At 47.1% G+C, this 25,147-nt stretch overlaps 1 protein-coding gene and 1 long non-coding RNA gene across 12 annotated transcripts in view; one reads left to right on the plus strand and one right to left on the minus strand.

The window, feature by feature from the left end:
• Nucleotides 1-25,147, plus strand: part of THADA (THADA armadillo repeat containing) — a 358,465-nt gene that overhangs the window by 307,667 nt on the left and 25,651 nt on the right. For 9 of the 11 annotated variants that reach the window (XR_012422434.1, XR_012422435.1, XM_065527132.2 and 6 more), the window contains one exon: nt 1,443-1,574. The exons of the other annotated variants lie outside the window; for them this stretch is intronic. Coding sequence is in view for 7 of the 9 variants with exons in the window: in XM_065527132.2 (XP_065383204.1) it covers nt 1,443-1,574 (132 nt within the window). In the remaining 2 variants the exon portion in view is untranslated. The remainder of the gene's footprint in view (nt 1-1,442; nt 1,575-25,147) is intronic. 11 annotated transcript variants of the gene reach the window in all.
• Nucleotides 11,602-25,147, minus strand: part of LOC135966842 (uncharacterized) — a 37,648-nt gene continuing 24,102 nt past the window's right edge. Inside the window, exon 2 of the long non-coding RNA XR_010580476.2 lies at nt 11,602-15,958. This is a non-coding gene — a long non-coding RNA (uncharacterized lncRNA). The remainder of the gene's footprint in view (nt 15,959-25,147) is intronic.

Below are 25,147 nucleotides of genomic sequence, written 5' to 3' on the forward strand. Positions count from 1 at the left end.
AAGGATATAAATGATGACCATGTTAAAAGAGGAAAATATTAAGAAAGGAAGGTATTGAACCCTTACAGAACAGCTAGAAAGGTTGGAGACTGAAAGGCTGAGTAAAATTTAAAATCAGACCTGTAATGAAAAGAAGAGAATGAAATCCCAAATGGAGCCACTGTTTTATTAGTATGACTAAAGCATCAGTGACTCTGAAACCAGGTTCTCCATGTACAGATGAGGGAGAGAATAGACAAAGGGGAGTTCTTAGGGCAGGGTAGTTTCTCCATTGAAAGGATGGCGATGCTGCGTGGTGGTCTTCCATGGCTCTCCAGTGATAACCCTCCACAAGCCCAGGCCCACCCCACCTGGACCGGAGGTACCCTTTCTGGGAGGCCATGCTCACCTCTCACTTTCATCTTGAATTCTATGTCAGTTACAGCAGTCCACTTTCATTTTTCCTCTTATGAGTCACAGCCACGCAATTTTGTTCTTGACAACTCATTGCTTTGTATTTTTGACTTTATATTCCTTTTGATTGCTCAGGACAAGATACTATCTTTTATTGTTCATTGTCCACAGCAGCACCTAGCACAGGCTGAATAGACAGATCAGTGTCCAGGAGTAATAATGGCATTCATATAGTGGACCCCCTACATACGTGGGACACAAGTTGCTGCCTTTATCATGGGTCTTTCTCTTTTTTTTTTTTTTTTTTTGGTTGGGGGCGAGGATGGAGTCTCGCTCTGTCACCAGGCTGGAGTGCAGTGGCACGATCTCAGTTCACTGCAACCTCTGCCTCCCAGGTTCAAACGATTCTCCCATCTCAGCCTCCCAAGGAGCTGGGACTACAGGCGCCTGCCATGACGCCCAGCTAATTTTTGTATTTTTAGTAGAGATGGGGTTTCACTATATTGGCCAGGATGGTCTCAATCTCTTGACCTTGTGATCCACTCACTTTAGCCTCCCAGAGTGCTGGGATTACAGGTGTGAGCCACCGTACCCAGCCTCTTCTTATTCATGCCCCCACAGCATAATTTTTATTGATGCTTCACTTTCAGAATTTATAGGCTCAGACACTTGAATCAACACTGGGCCAGTTTCTCCAAAGCAGTCTTATGCATAAAATTTTCTTCTAGAGAATCAGGACTCAACTAGAAGAGTAGGGCACCAGGTCTTTGTCAGCTGGGCAGCATCTTCTGGAGGCCTTGCCTAGGGCTGGTTGCCTCCAGAAAGCCTACCTCCTCACCCCCAAAAAAGACATTTCCAAATCTGCTCCCTTAGGAGTCTCTCTTTGCCAATATTTGTCTAACACTCTTTCTATCTTAACAATACCCAGAAAAAAAGGAATAGCTGCAACTCATTCAGTGCTCCTCTCTTCCACCAGGGATTTGAAGCAGTGTTTGCACCTGCCTGTTCATTGCATTCTAGGTAATTCAGATTCCTTTTGGTCTTCTTAGAGTTGCAGGATACACTTGCTCTCTGGAAGTGTGTCCTTACCCTTCTGCAGAGTGAGGAGCAAGCTGTTAGAGATGCAGCCACGGAAACTGTGACAACTGCCATGTCACAAGAAAATACCTGCCAGTCAACAGGTACCTCGTTCTTATCCTTTCGCATTGCCTTATTGCTGTAGGATAGGGGTTGGCACACTTTTCTATAATGAGCCAGATAGTATCTTAGGCGTTGTTGGTCATTTGGTCTCTGTCTTAACTCTGCCATTTTAGTGGGAAAGCCACAAACAGTAGGTAAACAAATGGGCATGACTGTGTTCCAATAAAATTGTACTTACAAAAATAGGCAGCTTCTCAGATTTGATCTACTAGCCATAGTTTGCTGACCCCTGCTCTAGGACATCCTAGAGAAAAATTATTTTTAAAGGTAGAAATTTAATAAACTGTTAGGTCTTTTGCTAGTTACATTGTCATCGGTTTTAAATAAGGCCAAGTCTCTATTATCTGTGTGGTTCCATAACTCAGGAATCACAAAACCATCATTTTGTTCCTGTGTGAGTTTTTGTGTGTGACAGAAAGCGACAAATGATTATGTGTACATTAAGTTTCTCTACTTTGTGTCCTAGCTGCTCATTTGATAATGACATGAACCCAGGAGGGAAGAGGGGAGTGGAAAGAAGAGCACCCTAGCTGGGTAGTCCTGAGGTCACAGCCATAGTATAAGCGGTTACAGCCCCGGGCCCGGGGTCATGTGCATGTAATGGCAAATGCTACAAAAGCAAAAAGGAACTCAGGCTGTGGGTAGAAAATGGGCTGCTGGATGGAAGAGACAGGGGGCAGATGGAGTAGACGTAAGATCACACCTCTGGACAAGCGGCCATCTAGGAGGATGCCTGCTTTAGTGGAGTTGGATTCTCTTGGGGCTGGGTGTCAGGAAAGGTCTCTGGATCAGCCGTCCCAATGAGAAGCAAGAACACTGTTTTGAGGCAAGGGATCAAAGCTGAGCAAAGAAGTTCACCTTAATAGACAACAGAATGAGAGAAGAGGAAGCCAGATAGCCTTTGTAATTGATGCAAGGCCCCACATCAGTTACTCTGGCTGGGGCTGCTTGCCAAGGCAGAACACAGGACTGTGTTCCCTGGAAGCCTCCCGAGATGTGTGAACCTTCCAGGATCTGAATCCGCAGTCTAAATGGTCTGTGCATGCTTCTCTGCCTATGTGGAAGAAGCTAGTTTTGGAATAATCTCTCAGTGATACTGCACCAGGGCAGGTTTCGCCTAGATCAGCTTTTCCTCTCAGGAGGATAGCATTTGGAACGGAGCCACAAGTGATATGCAAGCAGGCTCGCCTCAGCCCCCAACCTGCCAGACTTCCCCAATAGCTAAAATTCTGCCATTGGTAATTGATTCATTTTTCCAATTGCAGCATTTGCTTAGAAGGACACACAGAAAGCCCAGTGAGTGCTCAGTAAACATTTGTTGGAATATAATACACAGTAGATTCCGTACCCAGCCCAGCTTGATTTTCTTAAGCATAAAATATAGATCTTTTTCTTTAGACTGAAAAGTAGCTGAGGACTGAGAATTTTTTCAGGACCCTGATTTTTTTCTTTAATCAGAAGTTAGGCAACTGATTCATCAGAACAATATTGTCTTGTTTTAGGCCAGGCGCAGTGGCTCACGCCTGTAATCCCAGCACTTTGGGAGGCTGAGACGTGTGGATCACTTGCGGTCAGGAGTTCAAGACCAGCCTGGCCAATATGGTGAAACCCCATCTCTACTAAATATACAAAAATTAGCTGGCGTGGTGGTGGGCACCTGTAATCCCAGCTGCTCGGGAGGCTGAGGCAGAAGAATCTCTTGAACCCGGGATGCATAGGTTGCAGTGAGCTGAGATAGTGCCACTGTACTCCAGCCTGGGTGACAGAGCAAGACTTCGTCTCAGAAAAAAAAAAAAGAACAATATTGTCTTGTTTTACCATCTCTCAAGGATATCAAGTGCTGGTGGTAACTTCACATTCATTCAACATACAAGGATTTTGTAGAATCACTGCTGATGTTTTCCTCTTTGGTGTTCCACGTTAATTATCATTGAGTCTTAACTACCTTAAAAGTACATGTTGTTTCTTTTGTCCCCAAATCAGTGGTTGGCTAAATGCCACAGTAAAATAACATTATTAAGTTGTGTTAATATTTAACGTCTTCTTTGAGAAGTTAAAATTACAATGAAAAAATTAAAGTTAGTTCTCAGTTTTCCTCCAAGAAAGAAATACAACGCAAGAGCTCCACACCTCTGAGATCTCCCACTGTCAGTGAGGGATGGATGCAGACGGAGCTCTGCTCTCAGACTGTCTTCTAGCAGCCTGCTGGAGGAGCTTGAGGAATTAGGAGGTGCATTCTGTGGGGTCTCTCTGGAAAGGGTCTGGAGAGTGGAGTGGGCCCAAAGGAAGGGAGAGATGTGACACAAGTGAGAGCAGAACAGTCAATGCAGAAAGAGAAGTTGGAGCCAAAGCCTGGAGTTGGGGAGAACCTGGGAGCTGATTGGGCAGCAGTGAGTGGACTTCTGTGGTCAGAACACAGGCTTAGGCCAGGAAAGGAAGAGGAGCAGGAAATGAACTGAGCAAGGCAGGGGCACCCGCTTGTGGGATGGCTCAGTACCAAGCCCCGATCTCCTTCTGCAGGTAATGGGAAGCTGGAGAGGGTTTAAAGCAGGAATGAGGTGGGAAGGTACTCAGAGGAGACTGGTGTTACAGGAAACATACTTGTGGGATCTCCGCGCAGTGTGTGAGATGGGCCAGGGCTGGGGATGAGTAAGGGGATTTATTAAGCAGGGAAATCAGCTGGGGGCTGGCAGCGACAGTCCTCTCCAGCTGCTCTCAGTAGGGATGGGGTGGAGAGGAGAGGACTGATGTGTGAGAGTACTGGTTGGGGTTTGGGTAATCTCCACATGGGGAGTACTGCTGTGGGAGGTGGGAGAGAAGGGAAAGCATGAGGTGACTTCAGAGTTTCAAACCTATGAGGTGTCCAGGGAAAAATACCGAGGCATGCCTCTGGCACTGATGTAGAAGTCAGATCGTGGCATTCCAGGAAGTGAAACTACCAGGAAATCGGGAAAGGCAGTCAGAGGCCACAAGTCACTGAGATCCAGGACAAAGTATTCCTTAGGTCTTGGAGAGCTCGACAATAGAAATGGAGAGGGCAAAGGGAGACCTTCATCTCCTGTGGGAACAGAATAGACTGGGCTCTGTCCTGCCTTCCTCAGAACGCAGCACAGCTATCCTGGGATCTCCAGTGCTCCTTAACAGATCTTTCTTTCTGTAGAAGAGGCAAGCGTTAAATGCTTGCACTTTCTGGAACCTGTAGAAGAGGCAAGCGTTAAATGCAGTCATTCAGACTTCCTCACCCTGAGATATCGTTTTGAATAATTGGCTTTAGGTCTAAATTTGAATTAGTTAATGATTCTAGAAGGCCTGGGGAAAATAATGCCATGATTAGCCGGCCCTCCTGAGAATGGATTTCTTACTCACCTTTTTTGCCTGCTGGAATCTCCTGCACATGCTTCACCCCGCATAGGGAAGCATGAAACTCACAGCCTGTCAACAACTCTCTCCCTGCAATGTCTGAAGCACCCTCAGCCCTTAGAAGTATGGACATCAGGGAGCCCCAGCTGCAGGACCCTCTCTGCCCCTCCCTCCCCACTCTGTACCAATCATGGAGCCTGCAGAAGGGAATGGAAGAAATGACATTTCCAGGACTTAAGAGTAAAGGATTGAAATTCGCAGCTAGGAGAAAAAAAAAATGTGTGGGCCAGACTCCAGGCAAGGCTCCGCCTTCCTCCTTTCCCTGCTCTGACTTCAGGCCTTGAAATGCTGAGGAAAGAGCTCTAATGAAAGAGCAGGAGATGCTCAAGGCTGTCTCTGCAGCTCCCCACCCTCTTCCACCAAGCGGCCACTTGGATCTGTTTTATATACCACATCGGGGATTTAATGTCAGATTTCATTTGAACAAAGGCCTCTGTGTGGGAAAAACAACCTGGACAATATTTAACTTTAAATCCCGGCATTTGTACGATTCTTAAGTTAGGCAGAGTTCTGGGTGAGAGCAGCAGGGGAGGAACCCATGCAGGTACAAATTTGTGAAGCTGCCTTCAGAGGAAGAGAAGATAAGAAAGGTATCTTAGAAGGTTAGAAGGGCTAAAAGAAAGAATCCAGTGATTGGGGTTCTTCCATAGCCTTTCCTACAAGCCAGGGGGACCTGAGCCTTTTCTTTTTGTAGAGCTCTTTCACTCCGATGCAAGTTATCTGGTGTGGCTTAGCTGGAAATACTGCAGAGAGTTAGACCGAAGGACTCCAGGATGGACTTAAGGACGGCTAGATCAGGAGGTCGCCAGGCAGAACCCCATATGTTCCACTTAGCGGAGGCAGGGTGCTTCTGGGAGCTGGATGGGCCATGGGGACAGGGCAGGCAGGGGGATGGCTTTCTGGACTTCCCTCAGGCTTCTTGCTTTTCCTGGCACTGGATCTCCCTCTCTTGCTCTTTCAGCTTCAGCCACTGTTGGCCACCTAATTTAGATGGCCTGCTCCCGTTCCCGTCTCCTTTTGTAAGGCTCAGAAAACAGTTTCCGGCCAGGTGTGGTGGCTCATACGTGTAATCCCAGCACTTTGGGAAGCTGAAGTGGGCAGATCACCTGAGGCCAGGAGTTCAAGACCAGCCTGGCCAACATGGTGAAAACCCATCTCTAATAAAAATATAAAAATTAGCTGGGCATGGTGGTGTGCATCTGTAGTCCCAGTTACTCAGGAGACTGAGGCAGGAGAATTGCTTGAACCCCGGAGGTGGAGTTTTCGCAGTGATGCAGTGAGCTGAGATCATACTACTGCATTCCAGCCTGGGCAACAGAGCGAGACTCCATCTCAAAAAAAAAAAAAAAAAGGGAAAACAGTTTCTGCTTGAGTTGATACAGGATAAGCGAAGGCACTGAGCAAGGGGTGCCAGATTTCATGCCTGTTGTTAGTGTTCTGGTTCAAGAAGGATGACTTCTTGGTAGAAACTTTATTATGGAAAAATGTATATGTAAGACCTTTAAAGGGGGTAGTGGGTAGGCAAGCAGGCAGATCAGCTGTAGCTCTTTTTGTTAGAATACTGTCTCCAAGTAATTCTGGTCCCTCTTTCCTAGCAGGCCCCTTGCCCACAAAAAGTCATGTAAAACTTCTGCTTGTCCTGCCAAATATGGACATTTAGTGGGAATGCATTAAATCCCATCTTCTCGACAGCACCCCTGCCCTCCGGGATCTCCCCATTCCCTGAACCGCTGCAGCATTTGGTTATTGTATCATCACAGAGCCTTTGCTGTTTTACACTTTTATCATTTTCCCTTTCCTGTGCTTTAGTTCTCTCTTCCCAACTAGCTCTCATGAACTTAGAGACTGTTTTCTATTAGGTACACAGTGGGTGCTCAATTTGTGTTAATGGATTGACTTTTCACCACAGTCAGGTGGCAAAAGAAGCATGAGAGTACGCTTTGAAATAAGGAAACTCCGGAACAAGCAGGCAGACCCTCTCTGCTGGAACCAGCTCAAGGGGCAGCGTTTTTCACTGATTCATACCAACTAGGGTGGCAGTCTTGCTGACTCGCGCACTGTCCGGGTCTGGTAGGCTGAGTTTGCAGCCTGTAGTGTTGGGTCCCTCCTCACTCCTACCTCTGAAGTCTGGGTCTTGGATTACAGGACCAGAGAGCCAGCCTGGGGCTGCAGGGACCATGGCCCTGGGTTACCTGGGAGACACCAAAGGAGCGTCCTGTGCTTGGCATGGTGACCTGTAGAGACTGGAATAACAATGGTGTTTAGCAGGGAGGTGGAAGAAGGGAAGTAGGAGTGAGATGCAGAAAAATGAGACTCAGAGGTTAGAGAATGGAGCAGTAGGCAAGTGGCATTGTAAGGTTGAGTCCAAGCAGCCATGTAGCCAGGGCAAGGCAAAGAAGGAAAAAACCAACATCTGCACACATATATACATGTGGCATCATCGTCACCCACACAGAACCCGTGAGCCAGCATGAAAGGATGAACACTTCTCATATGCCCTGACCCTTGAGCAAACAGGGAGGGAAGCCTGGGAGGAGAGAGATAGGGAGGCCTGGGTCACTGTGACATTTTCCAGTGGCCCCATGGAGTGAGACAGCTCAGTCAACAAAGCCCCAGGCCTGTGGGACTTCACACTGAGTCACAGATGCTTCCACCCCTGGAACCTCTAAGTCTGCCCACCAGTCTCAGACCTGCAGCAGGCCCTGTGCTTTTTTCAGTTCCTGCCAGATCACAGGGTCAGGCACTAGAAGGGCTCCGCAAGTACTGACTGCCTCCCTCCTTCTCCTGCCTTCCATAGGCTCTTTCCTAATCACCTCAGGTATATCGTCTTCAAAGTGCCTTTTCTGCTCTGTGGTGCCAGAGCCTTGCCCCAGACTCAATATTATAGATGTACCAAGTACCTTTTTCTAAAGAAGAATGACCCAAAAAAGTTAAGAATCACTTTATACTAGAATATATCCTCCTGCCTATCTCCAAGCCTGGCCTAAATTCCTCTTCAGATGAGTTACACTTATTTGCCTCCATCATTTCCTTTTATTTTTATTTTTTATTTTATTTTTTTTTTTTGAGACGGAGTTTTACTCTTGGCGCCCAGGCGAGAGTGCAGTGGTGCAATCTTGGCTCACTGCAACCTCCGCCTCCTGTGTTCAAGCAATTCTCCTGCCTCAGCCTCCCGAGTAGCTGGGATTACAGGCACACACCACCATGGCTGGCTAATTTTGGTATTTTAATAGAGATGGGGCTACTACATGTTGCCCAGGCTGGTCTTGAATTCCTGACCTCAAGTGATCTGCCTGCCTTGGCCTCCCAAAATGCTGGGATTACAGGCGTGAGCCACCGTGCCTGGCCATTCATCATTTATATGTGTCTACTTTAAAATTCTAAGTTGGGGCTAGGCACAGTGGCACATACCTGTAATCCCAGCACTTTCGGAGGCCGGGGCAGCCAGATCACTTGAGCCCAGGAGTTCAAAACCAGCCTGGGCAACATGGGGAGATCCTATCTCTAAAAAAAATTTTTTTAATTAGCCAAGTGTAGTGGTGCATGCCTGTGGTTCCAGCTACTGAGGAGGCTGAGGTGGGAGGATCACTTGAGCCCAGAAGGTCGAGGCTACAATGAGCCATGATCATGCCACTGCACTCCAGCCAGGTCAACAGAGTGAGACCCTGTCTCAAAAAAACAAAACAAAGCCAAAACTCTAAACTGTTTTCTGACCCCTTCTCTTACTCCTACTTAAGATAGTCTAGAGATTTTTCTTACTATTTAAGTATGAGATGAGAAGTGGTCAGATAAGGGTATTCAGTCATTCATTTGTTCATTCATTCAACAAATACTTACACAGTGCCTGTCCACCAGGCTTGTTTCATGTGCTAGTCCAAGCCACCACCATCTCTCCCCAGACTTCTGCAGCCTGGTCTTCCTGCCTCTATTTTTATTTGCTGAAATTCAGGCTCGCTTCTTCAGGAGTAAAACAGATGGTACTGCTGTCCTGCTCAGAACTCTTGTCTTGGCTTCCCATCTTAATCTGGGTAAAACCTAAATTCCTAAGGTAACATACAAAATCCTAACCAGTCCAGCCCCTGCCACTGCTCCCCTAGCCACTCCAGCCTTCTTTCGGGTTTTCCCACTCCGAAGCCCATTCCAACCTCAGGGCCTCTGCAATAGCTGTTCCCTCTGCTTGGAATATTCTTCCCTCGTCCCGCATGGCTGACTCCTTCATATAATTCCAATCTCAGCTTCAGTGTCATCTGCACAGGGGTACTGCCTTGACCTCTCAGACTACAGTAACCACCCAGTTATTTGCTGTCATTCATCCCACTGGTTTAATTCTCTGCATAATTTTATTTATTTGTTATTTGTTTCTCTCCACCGGAATAAAAGTTCCAAGAGGCCGGGCGCGGTAGCTCACGCCTGTAATCCTAGCACTCTGGGAGGCCGTGGCGAGTGGATCACCTAAGGTCAGGAGTTCGAGACCAGCCTGACCAACATGGTGAAACCCCCTCTCTACTAAAAATACAAAAATTAGCTGGGCGTGGTGGTGCATACCTGTAATCCCAGCTACTCAGGAGGCTGAGGCAGAAGAATCGCTTGAACCCAGGGGGCAGAGGTTTCAGTGAGCTGAGATTGCACCACTTCACTCCAGCCTGGGTGAAAGAATGAAACTCCGTCTTAAAAAAAAAAAGTTCCAAGAAAGTAGGATTTTTGTCTTGTTTGTTTGCCGCTATATTCTCAGAACCTGGCACATAATAGATGTTCAATAAGAATCACTGTTTGATGATCAACTGAATGAATGAATTGAGAAATGCATCTGTCAAAGTAGTTAAACCCAGTAAGAACCTTAGTGTTTTTCAGATCTATCTGGTGGGGGAAACTGTTTGGATTCTGTGTTGTGAAATTGCCCTGAGGTCACAGCATTTTCTTGTTATGGCAGATTAAATCGCCTGCCTTAGTCCTCACCTCTTCCTAGAGACATGAATTCAACAGCTGATGAGGAACTGATGGAGCATCTACTAAGACTGGGCACTGTAGAAAATCCTGGACTAACTCCTTCTCTCCCTTGTCATTGCATACTGGATCATGCAGGATGAAATTTCTTGAGCAAGAGTTTCATCCATAGGGGCCCACATGCCTAGCACAGGGCCGGCCCTGGGAAGTGCCCAGCAGGGGGATACTTGCCAGTTGCTCATCAGGTCCCAGGTGAGGGACAAGAGCCAAGGCTGCATGAATCGATCTGGAAGGCCTAGGGGAGGTGGCCCCTTCCTCCCAGAGCCCTGTCTGCTCTTTCCCACTCTGAGCAGGCCAGTGGGGGGACAGGGGAAGGAGAACCTCATCACCTCCCTCTTGATGCTCCTGTTTCTTTTTATCCCCTTTGATCCTCACAACACTGTGAGATACTTTATTATCTCCTCCATTTTATTTATATTTTTATGTTTTTAAAGGTGGGTTCTCACTGCATCACTCTGGCTGGAATACTGGTGGCTGTTCACAGGCACGCTTGTAGCTCACTGCAGTCTTGAACTCCTGGGCTCAAGGGATCCTCCCACCTCAGCATCCTGAGTAGCTGGGATTATAGGGACCTACTATACTTCCTCCATTTTAGATGTGAATATGCAGAAGTTCAGAGAGTTGAAGGAATGGGCCCAAAGTCCCAAAGCAGATAAGTGTCAGAGCCAGAGTTGGAGCTCTGGTGATAGAGGCCTTGCACTCTCCGAGCCTCTCTGAGTCAGGGAAAGGAGTCCAAACCTGGCATCTAGTTTAGAACCCAGGAGTTAAGAGAAAGGGATGCACTGAAGGTCTTCTAAACTCACTGTTATGTTTGAAAGAAGACACTGGAGTCATAGCGTAAGAAAATGGGTTGGGGACCAGAGCTGAGATACCAGAGTGTGCCCTGGGGAAAGGGAATAGAGGGCAGATGCAGCAAGAGGTGGCAGGTGGTCCTCTGTTAAGGCTGCTGCTGTTCCTGTTCTCCAGTGCCCCTCCTGGAGGGAGGGAATCCCATGACTTGAGGGTTTTAGAGCCTCTAACTTAGAGATGTGGAAATTGAAGCCCAGGAAAGGTAAATGATTTCCACAGTGTCACATAATGAGTAGAAAAACGAGGTCTATGACACTGTCTCCTGAGGCCCAGGACAATACCTCTACTGTCCCCCAAGCCTTGATTTTTACAGAGGAAGTGACAGAAATGTAGGGATACCCACCTGAGAATAATCCAGACTCAGAGGGTAGAGAGGAGGTGGCAGGGTGAGATGGGGTGGTGTAGGGTAAGGGCAGAGAAGATGGAACACTGCCTTGAGAAGAGGGCTTGGAGGAACTCCAGCAACACTGGGGTGGGAAGAACTAAGTGTTCTGTGAAACCAGCCATCTCTCAGCAGTCAGCAATCAAACCACACCCTGAGTCAGCCCAGGATTCCACTGCCTTGGTCTCTCTGGGCCTCTCTCCATGGCTGACTGGGTCTTCCTCTTATTGTCAGTGGGGCTGCAGGGGAGGAAACAGAAGAGGCTAGGAATTGCGGTCCTACCCCGCTGTGAACCAGTGGAGGGTGAGAGGAAATGGCTTTTGAAGGAAGATAGTTATGTGGGAGCCAGTTATCTGTTTTCTCATTTATTTCTTCAAAAGAAAGAGATTTGACCAAGGTAGGCCATCATCCGCACCTCCACCCCCATTCCTGCCAGCTGCAGTGGGTGGGCACAGCGGAGCTCCAGTTGCCGCATTCCAAGTTGCATGTGCTGTCAGTTGCTGTTCCAGAGAGCCTGGGCCCCCTGACGTTCACCTGCGTCTCAGCGAGTGCGTCACTGGCAGCGGCTCCCATGATGTGCAAAAGCAGGTGCAAACGTCTTCGATCTGCTGGCCAGTTACGAGTGCCAGTGAGTACCCTGGCTGGGCCTGGTTGCTGGGGTGATGGGATTGTTACCATGGCCTCCCAGTGACTAATCCCCAGAGAGACAACAACAGGCTCCTTTCGAGGAAATGAGGGTCATTTTTGCATCATTTTGCCCCGACTCTTGCTGCTTCTGAAAGCCGAGCTCTCTGGCCACGGCGACTGACCCCTGTGGGTGATGATAAGCCCTCGGTCTGAGGCTTAGGCCATCTGGTGCTGACGCCGCTGCAGGCTGTTGTCTTCCCTGTTAGGGCAAGCCTGGTGCCTGGTGATCTTCCTTCTCCAGCTCATGGCCTCAGCTCTCCTCTGCTTTCCTTTTCCTCAGGAACTCCGCTTTCCTCAGCAAGGCCATATCACAATGCAGGATTTCTCTTTTCACCGTGGCGAGCAGGCTTCCTTTTTGAACCTAAGCCAGTTTCAGGTGTTAGGGTCACTGCTCTGTCAGGGGTGGCAAGATGGGCCCCCCCACTGCTTTCTCATTCATCCCTGGTTCAAGGAGGATGACTCCTCCAGCCCCAGCTTCAGGCCTGACTCTATCGGGAGCACCCCTCCTGAGCATCCCAGCCAGCACTGGCACCTGCCCTTTGCCCTCCTGAGTTCACTCAGCTACAGACTTCTTCCATCCCAACAGCCAGATGAAGGTCAGACCCAGGCTGTCATGACAGTGCTGCCCGAGAAGTTCTGCAGGGCAAGGGTGGGGCCCAGGAGAGGCCTCCTCACTGGCCAAGCTGGTGGCCCCTCCTTCCTCACCATCCTACGGTTATCCAAGGAGGCATAAAGGGTGACACCAGAGACCTGGGAAGCCCTCATCCAACCCACCAAACTCTCCAGTTCTGTTCTCAGATCTCCCAGAAGATGCTTGGTGGATTGTGAAAGCCTGGGCTTCCTTGTTTTTGCTGCTCTCTTTTTGACTACAGGAGTCCCCATGCAAGACCTCTCATGGGCAGAAGAGCAGAATGGAGAGTGGCTCTGGTGATGGTGGGTCAGTACAGGGAGGGTGGTTCTCTGCACACATGGGGCAGGGTGTGTACTTTGAGATAGAAAGGTGTGTTGGGAATCTGTGCACCTTTCAGAGTGTCTGTTTGTAAGGAGTATACAGCCCCAGTTTGGATGTTAATGTGTGTATGAGCATCAGGAGGAGAATGGTATTTGAGAGATGTGCTCTGACCTGTTCACTGATGCATCGTGATGAGCTAAAAGTAAGAAATCCCTCCCTCAATGTCAAAATGGCCAGGAAATCCTTGCTGTACTTCAGTCACTGCGTTTGTCAGAAGTGAATTTCTTGTGAGGCTGATCTACAGGAGCAGAGGCAGAGAACAGCAGGTGGGAATCAAACACAAAGAATTGGCCTTGACAGCAGCTTGTCTTCTCCCTCTCTCCCTCCTCTCCCCTCCCTCCTTTCCCCTCTCCTGCCTCCCCACCTCCAGCTGAAGTACTGAAGTTACTGGAGTACAACCAGGGCTGTCAGCTTGGGGCGTATCTTGAAATGGACTTTCTGAAGTATTTTCTGGGGTTTCAAGCATGAAACAGCTGATGTTTTAGTCAGGGTATAGATTTGGCATCTGTGAGAGAAGTTAGTAGTGGCTTCAACAAGTCAGTAGCTTATTTCTTCCTCACATAGAGCACTCAGTAGACTGGCGTGATGGTCCATATGGTAAGGGGCCCACACCTTCTTTCTTAGTGCTCTGACATTTTCAAGACACACCATCCCTCACATGGCCCCAGATGGCAGTGCCAGCTCCCACTTCCATGTCCACAATCTGGTGAGCAGGAAGGCAGGAGGGAGGGGCCAACCTGGAAGTCACATGCACCACTTCCGTGGATCTCATCGGCCAGGCCCTCGTCATCTGCCACAGGTCTCAGCCGAAGAGGCTCAGAAATCATGTGTTGAGCTAAATGGACGCACGCTCAGCTAAAAAGCCCATTTCTATGTAAGTGGGGAGGACTGGGTTTTGGGAGACAGGAACTTCATTTCTCGCAATCTGCTATCTTATTTTTACCAGGTCCTAATCACTGAGGTTCTGGAAAGTGCCAGCTGCATGGGCACTAACAGCTGGGGATACAGGGATGAATTAGATAGAGCGTCTGCTCCTAAACTGTTGGGAGTCCACCCTCTCAGGTGGTATGCCACCTAAAATCAACAGACCTTCCTTTACATATATCCAAATCATGTTTTCTGTTAGCAATTTACATGGCTAATTTTATAAGGAAGTAACCATTAATAATAAGAATTTTGTTCAAAACGTTCTCACCAACTTGGTAAGTTTGGTTGCTGATCCCTGTTCCATCTCTTAGGACCACACACATCACCCAAAATGCAGACACTTCCTTAGGAAACAAGCCCACAAGCTTTGCAGTTGCATTACCGGTAGCAAGAATTTACTAGAAAGATAACTTTTTAATTGAGGGGGACTGGGGAGGAAGAATACACTTAGTAGAGACCAAAAAAATGGAGCAATGGCAGGAGGGAGGGAGCCACACTCAGAAGGGAGCAGGAATGGGGAAGTGGAGAGGGGAGGCCGCAGTTCGGCACCCAGTGCCTGTTCCGCCACTGTGCTTACGCATGGCAGGTCCTCCCTGAGCCGGTCAACCTGGTTAAGTGTCGCGATTCTACCCAGCCCTATGCCCTCCTTTCCCACAAAGCCTTTCCAGTCTTTGTGTCTCTACTTAAGTCACAGCCACACAGTTTAGCTCGTACATTGCTCCTTCTTTATGAGTCTCCTCCTCTCACCCACACTAAGCTTTTTAAGGGCTGAGGCCTCCATCACAGCAGAGTGGAGCATGTTACATTCTAGAGTGGCTCACGACAGGGAGACCTATTGTTTCTGTAGCACAGCCTGGTTTTGGAGTTGAATGTAGACATGGGGTTTGAGATGGGCAGCTTCCCTTCAGTCAGTGCCCTGCTCAGCCTCCTGGCAAGCCCAAGGGCCCCAACAATGAGCCTGTGGGGTCAGGTTACACTGGGACAAGTTGATAAGGGCTCCCCAAGCAACCCAGTCCCATCACACCAGAAAATGAAATTCCCCCTCTTTTAAAAGCCACTCATAGAACATAGTAGTGGTTCTGCTTCAGACCCTCAAGTGTGTGTGTGTGTGTGTGTGTGTGTGTGTGTGTGTGTGTGTGTGTGTGTGTGTGTGTGTGTGTGTGTGTGTGTGTGTGTGTGTGTGTGTTTTCAAAAGTAAAAAAAAAAAAAAATCAGGTTATCCTCCTCGCCCCCTTAATCTGTTCCAAATGAGAACACTTAGAAAACTCCCAAGAACCCGCTCTGTTAAGAAAATTGGTTTCTGCTGTGGAGTGGGTCGGGGTGGGGAATGGAGTTAGGAAAATATATGGAACCTGACAGAAGACATTGGGTTTGTGTTTGGAAAAGGATTCGGGTTGTTTTCAAGTTTTGAGTTACAGCCTGGGAGTGTTGGAAGAAGTGGGATCGTACAGCACAGCCTCTGTGGGCTTCTCATTCAGCTCCTCCTGCCTGCCCAGCCCCTGTTAGAGATGCCTTGCTTGGCAGGCTAGCTGGGAAACCTTCTTCATAAATAACTCCTCGGAGGAGACAGGAGTGATAACAGACGTTTTAAGTGGAAGCCGAGCTGCTTTAAGCACTTAGGGAAGGGCCCTGCACGAGTCTGGCCCCAGGATTCTCCTTGCCAAGCAAGGGAACGCTCTTAAAGCTTTCAGTTTGGTTCCTCTAATTTTATTATTTCTCTAACTTCTCTAACTAGCAGAGTGATTGAGGCTCTGATTGTGAGTCCTGTTTTTATTTTTCACACTATTTTTATACTTTTGAAGCTGTGGTTTTAAAATATACACTCAAAAATGTTGGCTCAGCACCCGCGAGGCCCAGGAGGTTGTCCAGATGCACGGGGTCCGGCACTGCTCCCAGCAACCTTTCAGTGCCCCCGCCGCCACCGCTGGCCTTTGGGGACGGATGAAATGGGCAGGAGTTGCTGTAAGAGATTGGTCCAACCACAATCTAGCTTCTGGCCAAATATTTCAGATTCGACTCTGAGAAACTAGCAGGAATCTTGTTCTGGTGGCTTCCCAAGCACACAGTGAGGGGTGGGTCAGAACCTGTAGAGGCAGAATTCCCAGTTTCAGATAAAATGTTCATTCATCTCCAATGTGCAGTGCTGGTCCCCATCGCCCTTCCATCCATGCTGAAAGTGTGTGCAGCATGGCACTTAGGGAAAAACAGTGCCAGCAAAGTGGGTTCATTTGTTTCTGTCACCGCCATTTGTTGGAAATGGTTGTCATGTTCACGCTACTTTAGAACTCAGAGATGGGCACAAGAAATCTTCCAAAGCGCTGACCTTCCTGTGTTCTTCTCCAGCCAGTTCTAACTCCACCCTCTATCCTCTTGCTCTCTTCCCCCGCCTCCCCCACCCCACCCTCAGCTCCTCCCTTCCTTCCTTTCTCCCTATCCACAATAGATCTAGGAATCTGAAATTTCCACCTTGGCTACAAACAGCACTGAGTCTCTTTGAACAGCCTTGTCCATAAATCTTAGATTGTTTTTCATCTTTGAAAAAGTTACTTCTGGCCCAGCGCGATGGCTCACACCTATAATCCCAACACTTTGGGAGGCCGAGGTGGGCGGATCACTTGAGGTCGGGAGTTCCAGACAAGCCTGACCAACATGGAGAAACCTCATCTCTACTAAAAATACAAAATTAGCCAGGTGTGGTGGCTCATGCCTGTAATCCCAGCTACTCGGGAGGCTGAGGCAGGAGAATCACTTGAACCCGGGAGGTGAAGATTTTGGTAAACCAACATCACACCATTGCCCTTCAGCCCGGGCAACAAGAGCGAAACTCCATCTCAAAAAAAAAAAAAGAAAAAGAAAAAGCTACTTCTATCAGCAAGTCATTATTCACATGTAGGGGCAGGGAAAAGTTCACTACATTCAGACTTCAGTTTCTTTTCACTCTATTTCACAACATCCACTCCCTTGAAATCACAGACTTTAAAAAAAAGATCAGTCCCCAATAGGCAAGGTGCCCCGTGACGTAGCCAACTGGAACCAGGGAAGAAGGTGAGAGGAAGGGTAGGTTTGCCTAGATGGGGGCTAGCTGGCTCAGCCCATGGGGGAAAATAATTTCAGTCTCAGGGAACTAAAAACCCACTGTTCTTATTTTAGAGTGGTGGATTTGGTGGGTGGGGAGATTTAGGGAGACAGGGTGATATTTATAATGAAAAGCTTAGCTGTATTGTTGAGGGGTGGGGTGCGGGGAGGGAGAGCATGAGGAAAATAGCTAATGCATGCTGGGCTTAATATCTAGATAATGGGTTGATAGGTGCGGCACACCACCATGGCACACATTTACCTTTGTTAGAAACCTGCGCATCCTGCACTTGTACCCTGGAACTTAAAAATAAATAAATAAATAAATATTATAGTGTAATATAGCTAACAGGCTAGAACATACCTCAGTTCCATGTTACATCAACTAAAGGAGAGATGAAAGGAGGGTGAATTTGGAGCAAATTAAAGAGAAAGGAATGGGGGAGAGAGAAACAGACTGTCACTTGAGGACCTGGCTTGGTCTTTCTGCTTCTCATCCTTAGCATGTTGGCTCTTTGACCCCATGCTTGTCCTCATGGTTACAGGATAGCTTGTGTACCTCAGATACACCCCAACATTTTAGGTAGGAAAGAAGGGTTAAGAACATACATTTTTCTTCTCACAGGGTTCTTTTTATCCAGGTATTTTAAATGCCCCCCTCGCCCCAGCATGTATTTCTGTATGCATCCTTGGCCAGGTCAGGTACATGGCCATCCCAGATACGAGGGTAGGCTGAAGGGGAAAGTATCATGCAATGGAGAATGAGACGCGTCTAGGCATATCACTTGGAACTGGAACCATCATCTCCCAGAACAAAATCGACCTTCTATTAATTAGCAAGGAAGAAGTAGGATAGCTGTTGGGTGGGATATTGGGGAGGGATTAGTGTATACCCAGAAAGTGCCGTGACACATTTAGGGAACTGACACATTTAGTCCAGCATGAGGAGTGGAGAGTTGGGGTAGGGTGGGAGAAGGACAAACACTAAAGCTAGAGGTAGATGGGGACCAGATTTTCAAAGGCCAGGGATGCCTTGCTGCTGACTTGGCTCTCTGTGGAAGCCATCACAGGCATAAGAAGGAAAGTGGGAGATGATTGCACATTATACAGAAATGGGGAGGGGACGCCAGTCTCAAGAGTAGTGGTTTTCACACTGCAATATGTACACAGGTCACCTGAGGATCTTGTCAAAATGAGATTCTGTTTCTGTGGGCCTAGGTAAGGCGTGAGATTCTACATTTCTTAAAAACTCCCCAGTGATGCTGACATAGCTGATCAAGGGATCATACTTGGAGTAGCAAGGTCCTAATGCTCTTCGAAAATAAATGTGCAAATATGTTTGTTAGGCATTTTATAGTAACTACTAATATAAATGAAATAGAAATTAACGCTCTCAAATCACTAAGGGAAAAAAAGACAAACTTAGATTGAGTGTTCTTTTTAAAGAAAGGCAAAATCTGGCGTGTCTTTTGGTAATCCTGATGTCTACACGTAACAGAAAAGCCAAACAGAGGTTTAAACACAATGGAAGTTTTTCTCTCTCTCAAGTGACTGTAGTCCATTCCATATGAGGGAGTCCAGGCTAATTGGCAGGCCCCAGGCCCCATGCTTCTTCTGTCTTTCTGCTTCTCTCTCCTAGCATGTGGCTTCAATCCTCAAGGACACCTCTTTATCCGTGATGGTTGCCAAAAGCATTAGCTAGCTCATCCTCATAACAGATGAAAAGAAGAAAGAACAATAAAGAGTGTACATCCTCTCCTTTCAAAGAGTACCCCCAAAGTCCCATAAAACACTTCCCTTTACCTCTCATTGGCTGTAACCTAGTAATATGTCCATATTTTGCTGCAAGATGTGCAAAGAAACATGATCTTTTGGGCTAAGCACATTACTAGAGTTCTTTTACTAAGGAAGAAGGAAACACATCCAGCTATATTTCACTTTGATAAAGAGATAAGCCTGAATTTACAAGGAATGGTTGAAAATGAAGAAATACACACCCAGCACTTTGAGAGGCCGAGGCGGGTGGACCACCTGAGGTCAGGAGTTCGAGACCAGCCTTGCCAACATGGCAAAGCCCCGTCTCTACTAAAAATACAAAAAATTGCCAGGTGCAGTGGCTCACGCCAGTAATCCTAACACTTTGGGAGGCTGAGGCGGGTGGATCATCTGAAGTCAACAGTTCGGGACCAGCCTGGCCAACATGATGAAACCCTGTCTCTACTAAAAATACAAAAATTAGCCAGGTGTAGTGGCATGCGCCTGTAATCCCAGCTACTCGGGAGGCTGAGGCAGGAGAATTGCTTGAACCTGGGTGAGTGGAGGTTGCAGTGAGCCGAGATGATGCCATTTCACTCTAGCCTGGGAAAAAAGAGCAAAACTCCATCTCAAAAAAAAAAAAAAAAAAAATAGCCAGGCATTAGTGGCACACACCTATAATCCCAGCTACTTGGGAGGCTGAGGCAGGAGAATTGCTTGAACCAGGGAGGCAGAGGTTGCAGTGAGCCAAGATCGTGCCATTGCAGTCCAGCCTGGGCGACAGAGCAAAACTCTGTCTCAAAAAAAAAGCACAGGCCGGGCATGGTGGCTCAAGCCTGTAATCCCAGCACTTTGGGAGGCCGAGACGGGCGGATCACGAGGTCGGGAGATCGAGACCATCCTGGCTAACACGGTGAAACCCCGTCTCTACTAAAAAAATACAAAAAACTAGCCGGGCGAGGTGGTGGGCGCCTGTAGTCCCAGCTACTCGGGAGGCTGAGGCAGGAGAATGGCGTGAACCCGGGAGGCGGAGCTTGCAGTGAGCTGAGATCCAGCCACTGCACTCCAGCCTGGGCAACAGAGCGAGACTCCGTCTCAAAAAAAAAAAAAAAAAAAAAAAAGCACAAACCAGGCAACATGGCGAAACCCTATCTCTACCAAAAATACAAAAATTAACTGGGCATGATGGTGCATGCCTGTAGTCCCAGCTACTGAGGAGGCTGAGGTAGGAGAATTGCTTGAGCCCAGGAGGTGGAGGTTGCAGTGAGCCAAGATTGGACCACTGCACTCCAGCCTGGGTGACACAGCAAGACCCCTTCTCAAAAAAAAAAAAAAAAAAAAGAGAGAAGAAAAAAGAAATGCACAAATTTGTTTCAGGCAAATGGTAACAGAAAGAAAGCACGGGTGGCAATAATATTAGGCAAACAAATTTAAGACAAAAAGTATGAAGATGGACAGGAAGAGAAACACTGGATAATGATAAAAGTTATCCACAAAATAACAGGCATGCACCTTTACGTATCGGGCAAAATAGCATCCAGATTTACCAAAAGACGCTCTACAAAATATTAGGCAAAAGTTATTAAAATACAGCCATAGTAGGATACCTTTCCTTTCTCAGAATGTAAAAGGTCAAGCCAACCAAAGATGAATGAGGCCTTAAAGGATTTAAATACCAGACTTAAAAGTTTGTATAGGTATAAACCTTGTACTCTGACAGAAGATAAACATCCATTTCAAACAGCTACATAACATTTACAAAAACTGATCATATTTCATGTCACCAAAAAAATTTCCATTTCATAAAGAAATCTTCCTAGGCCACATTCTGACCAAATTGCAAGCACACTAGAAATGTAAAATAAAAATATAACAACAAAATGCCACTTAGATATTTAAGCACACTCTTCTAAATCCGTTATGCCAATGACAACACAAAAAATTAAAGACTCCTTATAGGCCCATACAGAGGAAAACACAATCAAGATTTCAGTAGATGAGACTCTCCTCAGAGGAAGTACTTGCATTGTACCTCCTGGGCTCAAGTGATCCTCCTACCTCAGCCTCCCAAGTAGCTGGGACTTCAGGCAATATATTAGGCAATTAAATTTTTATGAATAGTGTACGAGGAAGTCTTTAAAGTCAGTAAATGAAGATAATAGAAAAAGAGGCAAAACATAAAAACCAAGCACTCTGTAGAAGAAAAAAGATGTGAACAGTACACGCATGAAAAAAATGCTCATCCTCACTAATAAAAAAGAAATACCAATTAGAACATCGGCACCCTGTCATTTCCCTGTATCTTATGGGCACAGAATAAAAAGATTACTCTTGGCCAGGTGTGGTGGCTCACACTTGTCATCCCACACTTTGAGAGGCCGAGGCTAGAGGATCACTTGAGTTCAGGAGTTTGAGACCAGCTGGGCATGGTGGTAGGTACTTGTAATCCCAGCTACTTGGGAGACTGAGGCAGGAGAATTGCTTGAACCAGGGAGGCGTAGGCTGCAATAAGCTGAGATCATTCCACTGTACTCCAGCCTGGACGACAGAGCGAGACTCCATCTCAAAAAATAATAATAATAATAATTGCTGTCACTAGGGTGAGAGCTGTGAAGAAACAGGCATGATATTACCAGGTGGAACTATAAATTGGTATATTTTTAGAGAGAGTTTAATGGTATCTATAGAAATTTAAATGTTTATGCCAATTGGGCCAGCAATTCCCTTTTAGGAAATTTATCCTATAGGAATATGTGCACAAGGGCACAAAGATATATGTATAAGGTATTCCTTTCAGTGATGTTTATAACAGGAAAAGGAATAACCTAAATATTCATCAGAGGATTAGTTAAGTAAACGTTAATACCTCCACATACTATGCAGCAGTTAAAAATGGAGTAAATCGGTATGAACCCACGTGCAAAGGCATCCATGATATATTGTTAACTGAAAAAAGCAAGTCAGAACAGAACATCTGGAATGATTCCACTGTCAGCTATAAGAAGTTATTATTCTCTATAACTCTGTAATTGTTTTAAGTCTAGAAAGCTCCATATTATGAATTACTGCCTATAGGGCCTCTGCTGCCTACAGGGGCCTGGCAGGGAGCATAAATGCATGAACTGGCAGGACGTGCAGTCAGAGTAGGAGGGACTGGCAGGGAGCAGACAATCATGTACTGTCTCAGTTGTAGCCAATGGTTGTGATTCCTGACCTTGCCAGGTTTCCCTGGCCAGCATTCATGGACCAGGACTCAGGAGCAGTAGCTCTTTGTTTCAGCCCCAAGACAGCCTTTCCTGGCCCCCTAGCAAGGGCAGTAGTAGTGACCCCTATCATCATCACTTTGGGCCCTCTTCAGCAAGTGCTGGGTGAACCTGGAGCTTTTAGTTGATGGCAGCTTCACTGCCCCTCTCCCCTTGACATGGTGAAATGGGCTCTATGTCACCCTGAAACTGACAGCAGTTGACATTAAGATTTTTTTTAACGCCATAGAACTTACGGACTGTGTTTCATTTTGGCTTTGCTGGTTCCTTAGTGCTCCAGGAGGTTCACTGTCCACCACCGAACCTCCAAACTCTTCAGGAGGCCTCACACAGGCCAGGTTACCCATAGTCCCAATGTGAGCCCTGTGTAGTTACTCTTTTTAGTCCTAACCTTTTTGGCGGAGAGGGGGCAAAAACAGCCTCAGCTGTACTGGAGGAGAACAGCTGGAAATAAACAGCCAATGGATGAGAAAACTTGAGGGTCGATATCCTCCAGTTGCCAAGTTCTATCCTGCTTAGCAAAGTCTCTGTGCTGTTTCACTCTTCATTTCTGAAAGTGACCTTCAACTTGATTTCCCCCGGCCCTCGGTGTAAATATTGGCCTGGTCATTGAGGTCGTCCAAAGAATGATTTGGTCTCCTGTGTAGGGTTGCCAGATTTAGCAAATAAAAATACAGGACACCCAGTTATATAAATTTCAGATAAATAACAAAATTTTTATTTATTTATTTATTTTCAAGACGGAGTTTCACTCTTGTTGCCCAGGCTACAGTGCAATGGCACGATCTCAGCTCACCACAACCTCCTCCTCCCAGGCTCAAGTGTTTCTCCCACCTCAGCCTCCCGAGTAGCTGGGATTACAGGGGCCCGCCACCACACCTGGCTAATTTTGTATTTTTAGTAGAGTTGGGGTTTCTCTATGTTGGTCAGGCTGGTCTCGAACTCCCAACCTCTGGTGATCCGCCCACCTCAGCCTCCCAAAGTGCTGGGATTACAGGCGTGAGCCACCGCACCCAGCCAACAAATAATATTTTTTTTAGTATAAATATGCCCCATTGCAATATTTGGGAATACGTATACTAAAAGGTTATTTATTGTTTACCTGAAATTCAGACCTACTCAGTGTCTCGTATTTAATCCTGCAAGCCTGCTCCATGGGCCACCGGGGCTCTCCCTTTCTAAGGGAGGCACCTAAAAGTGTGAGGATCAAGAGCAGTAGGAGGTGTCAGTAATAACCCCTAATAAGCACTGTCCAAGGCATGACACGTCACCTCAGCCCCAGAGCCTGCTAAACCCCCAACTCCTGCTTTTCTGTACCTGCCCCTCCTCCCACTGGCTTCTCTGCTGCTGAGCTGCCTGCCTCTGGACTTTCTCTCTTTCAGTCTGTGGCTTTCCCCCACCCTCACCTCTCCTCTTTTCTCCTCATTTTGCTCTCACTGATCCATAACATGTAATTAAAGTTTACATATTTGAGTGTTGGTTGTAATTACTAAATAAGGTTTTATGTTCCTTGCTGTAATTTAAATAGCAGGGGAATTTAACTTTTTGTGTGCGTTTCATTTTGCTTTTATTGATAGGTGGCCTTAAGTTCATTTTTAGCCATGTGAGTCACTGACCTTCACCTTGAGCCGGGAGAAAGGCCTTCCATATCTGGAATGAACTTATGCACATCTTCCTAGAACAGATGCCAATGGAGGAGGTGGGGAGTGGGATAGATTGAGGTGGTGGAGTGAAGGGAGATGTCACTAGGTTGACCCCGTCAAGAGAGAAGGAGACTCAGAAGCCTCCTGTGCTACCCCGAAGCCCAGCCTTTTGGAATTGAGCCCCGCTGGCCCTGGAGAAGCCCCCTCTCTTGCCTTTATGATTGATCGCCTGCTCCTTTCCAGTGAGAAGCAGCCTTTCATAGGGATGCGCAGGGTTTGGGGTTAGAGACAAGCGCCCCGAGGGCCTCGTGCCTTCCCTCTCCACCTCTCCCAGTGGGAGCAGACACTTGAAGGAAACTCCACTCTGGCCCCTCCCAAAACAGGTAGTCTGGACAACTTTCTGACGTCCCCTGTGTTAGAAGCTTCTGGTTTCTAGTTGCTGCCTTCAAGGACTGTGATGTCTATTTTCTTTCCCATTCTCTCTGTCTGCCTTTGTTTTTCCATCCCCCCTCTCCACCCATCAGCAGAGGGACCTCTACCCATAACCAGGGAGGCATTTTCTCATCTGGGAAGAAAACTGAAGGACAGCTGCCGTCTTGGAGAGAGAATACTGATCTGGGAATCAGGGAGTCCTCTCTTGAACTATTTGCCTTCAGTTTCTCTATCAAATGAAGGTGATTTTGTCTGTATTAAAATATGAATAAAAACAAATGTTGGCCAGGTGTGGTGGCTCGCACCTATAATCCCAGCAGTTTGGGAGGCTGAGGTAGAAGGATCACTTGAGCCCAGGAGGTCACGACCAGCCTAGGCAATGTAGTGAGATTTAATCTGTACAAAAAATAAGAAAATTAGCTGGGCTTGATGGTACATACCTGTGGTTCCAGCTACTCGAGAGGCTGAGGGAGGAGGATCACTTGAGCCCAGGAGGTTGAGACTAGTCTGGGCAACATGACATACTCTGTCTTTGCGGGGGGTGGGGGGAAATAATTTTTTTTTTTTTTTTTAATTAGCCAGGAATGGTAGCGTGCGCCTGTGGTTCCAGCTGCTTCGGAGGCTGAGGTAAGAGGATCACTTGAGCCCACTAGGAGGTTGAAGCTGCAGTGAGCCATGATCATGCTCCTGTACTTCAGCCTGGAAGACAGACTCAAAAAAATAAATAAATACAATGTCAAAAAGTGAGCAAGGTTCTATCCCCGATCCAAATGCTAACTGGTTTAAGAAAAAAAAAAAAAGTAGAAGAGAGACAAGATCTCGCTGTGCTGCTCAGGCTGATCTGATCACAGGTCTCAAACTCCTGTGCTCAAGTGATAACTCCCACCTTGGCCTCCCAAAGTGCTGGGATCACAGGCATGAGCCACCGCACCCAGACATAAGCGGGGTTTTTTTAAATGCTGGAAAACCAGAAACTTGCTGTTTGTTAAAGAAGCCTTTTCATTCACCAAGTTAAGAGGACCTTACCACTTCATTTTGGGAGGAGTGTTTTTATTCCTTCTATCTTGGATTCATGAACATCTGGGTGTGCTTTCTTAGCTCTTCT

Source organism: Macaca fascicularis, chromosome 13 (assembly GCF_037993035.2).
Source record: "Macaca fascicularis isolate 582-1 chromosome 13, T2T-MFA8v1.1".
NCBI lineage: Eukaryota > Metazoa > Chordata > Mammalia > Primates > Cercopithecidae > Macaca > Macaca fascicularis.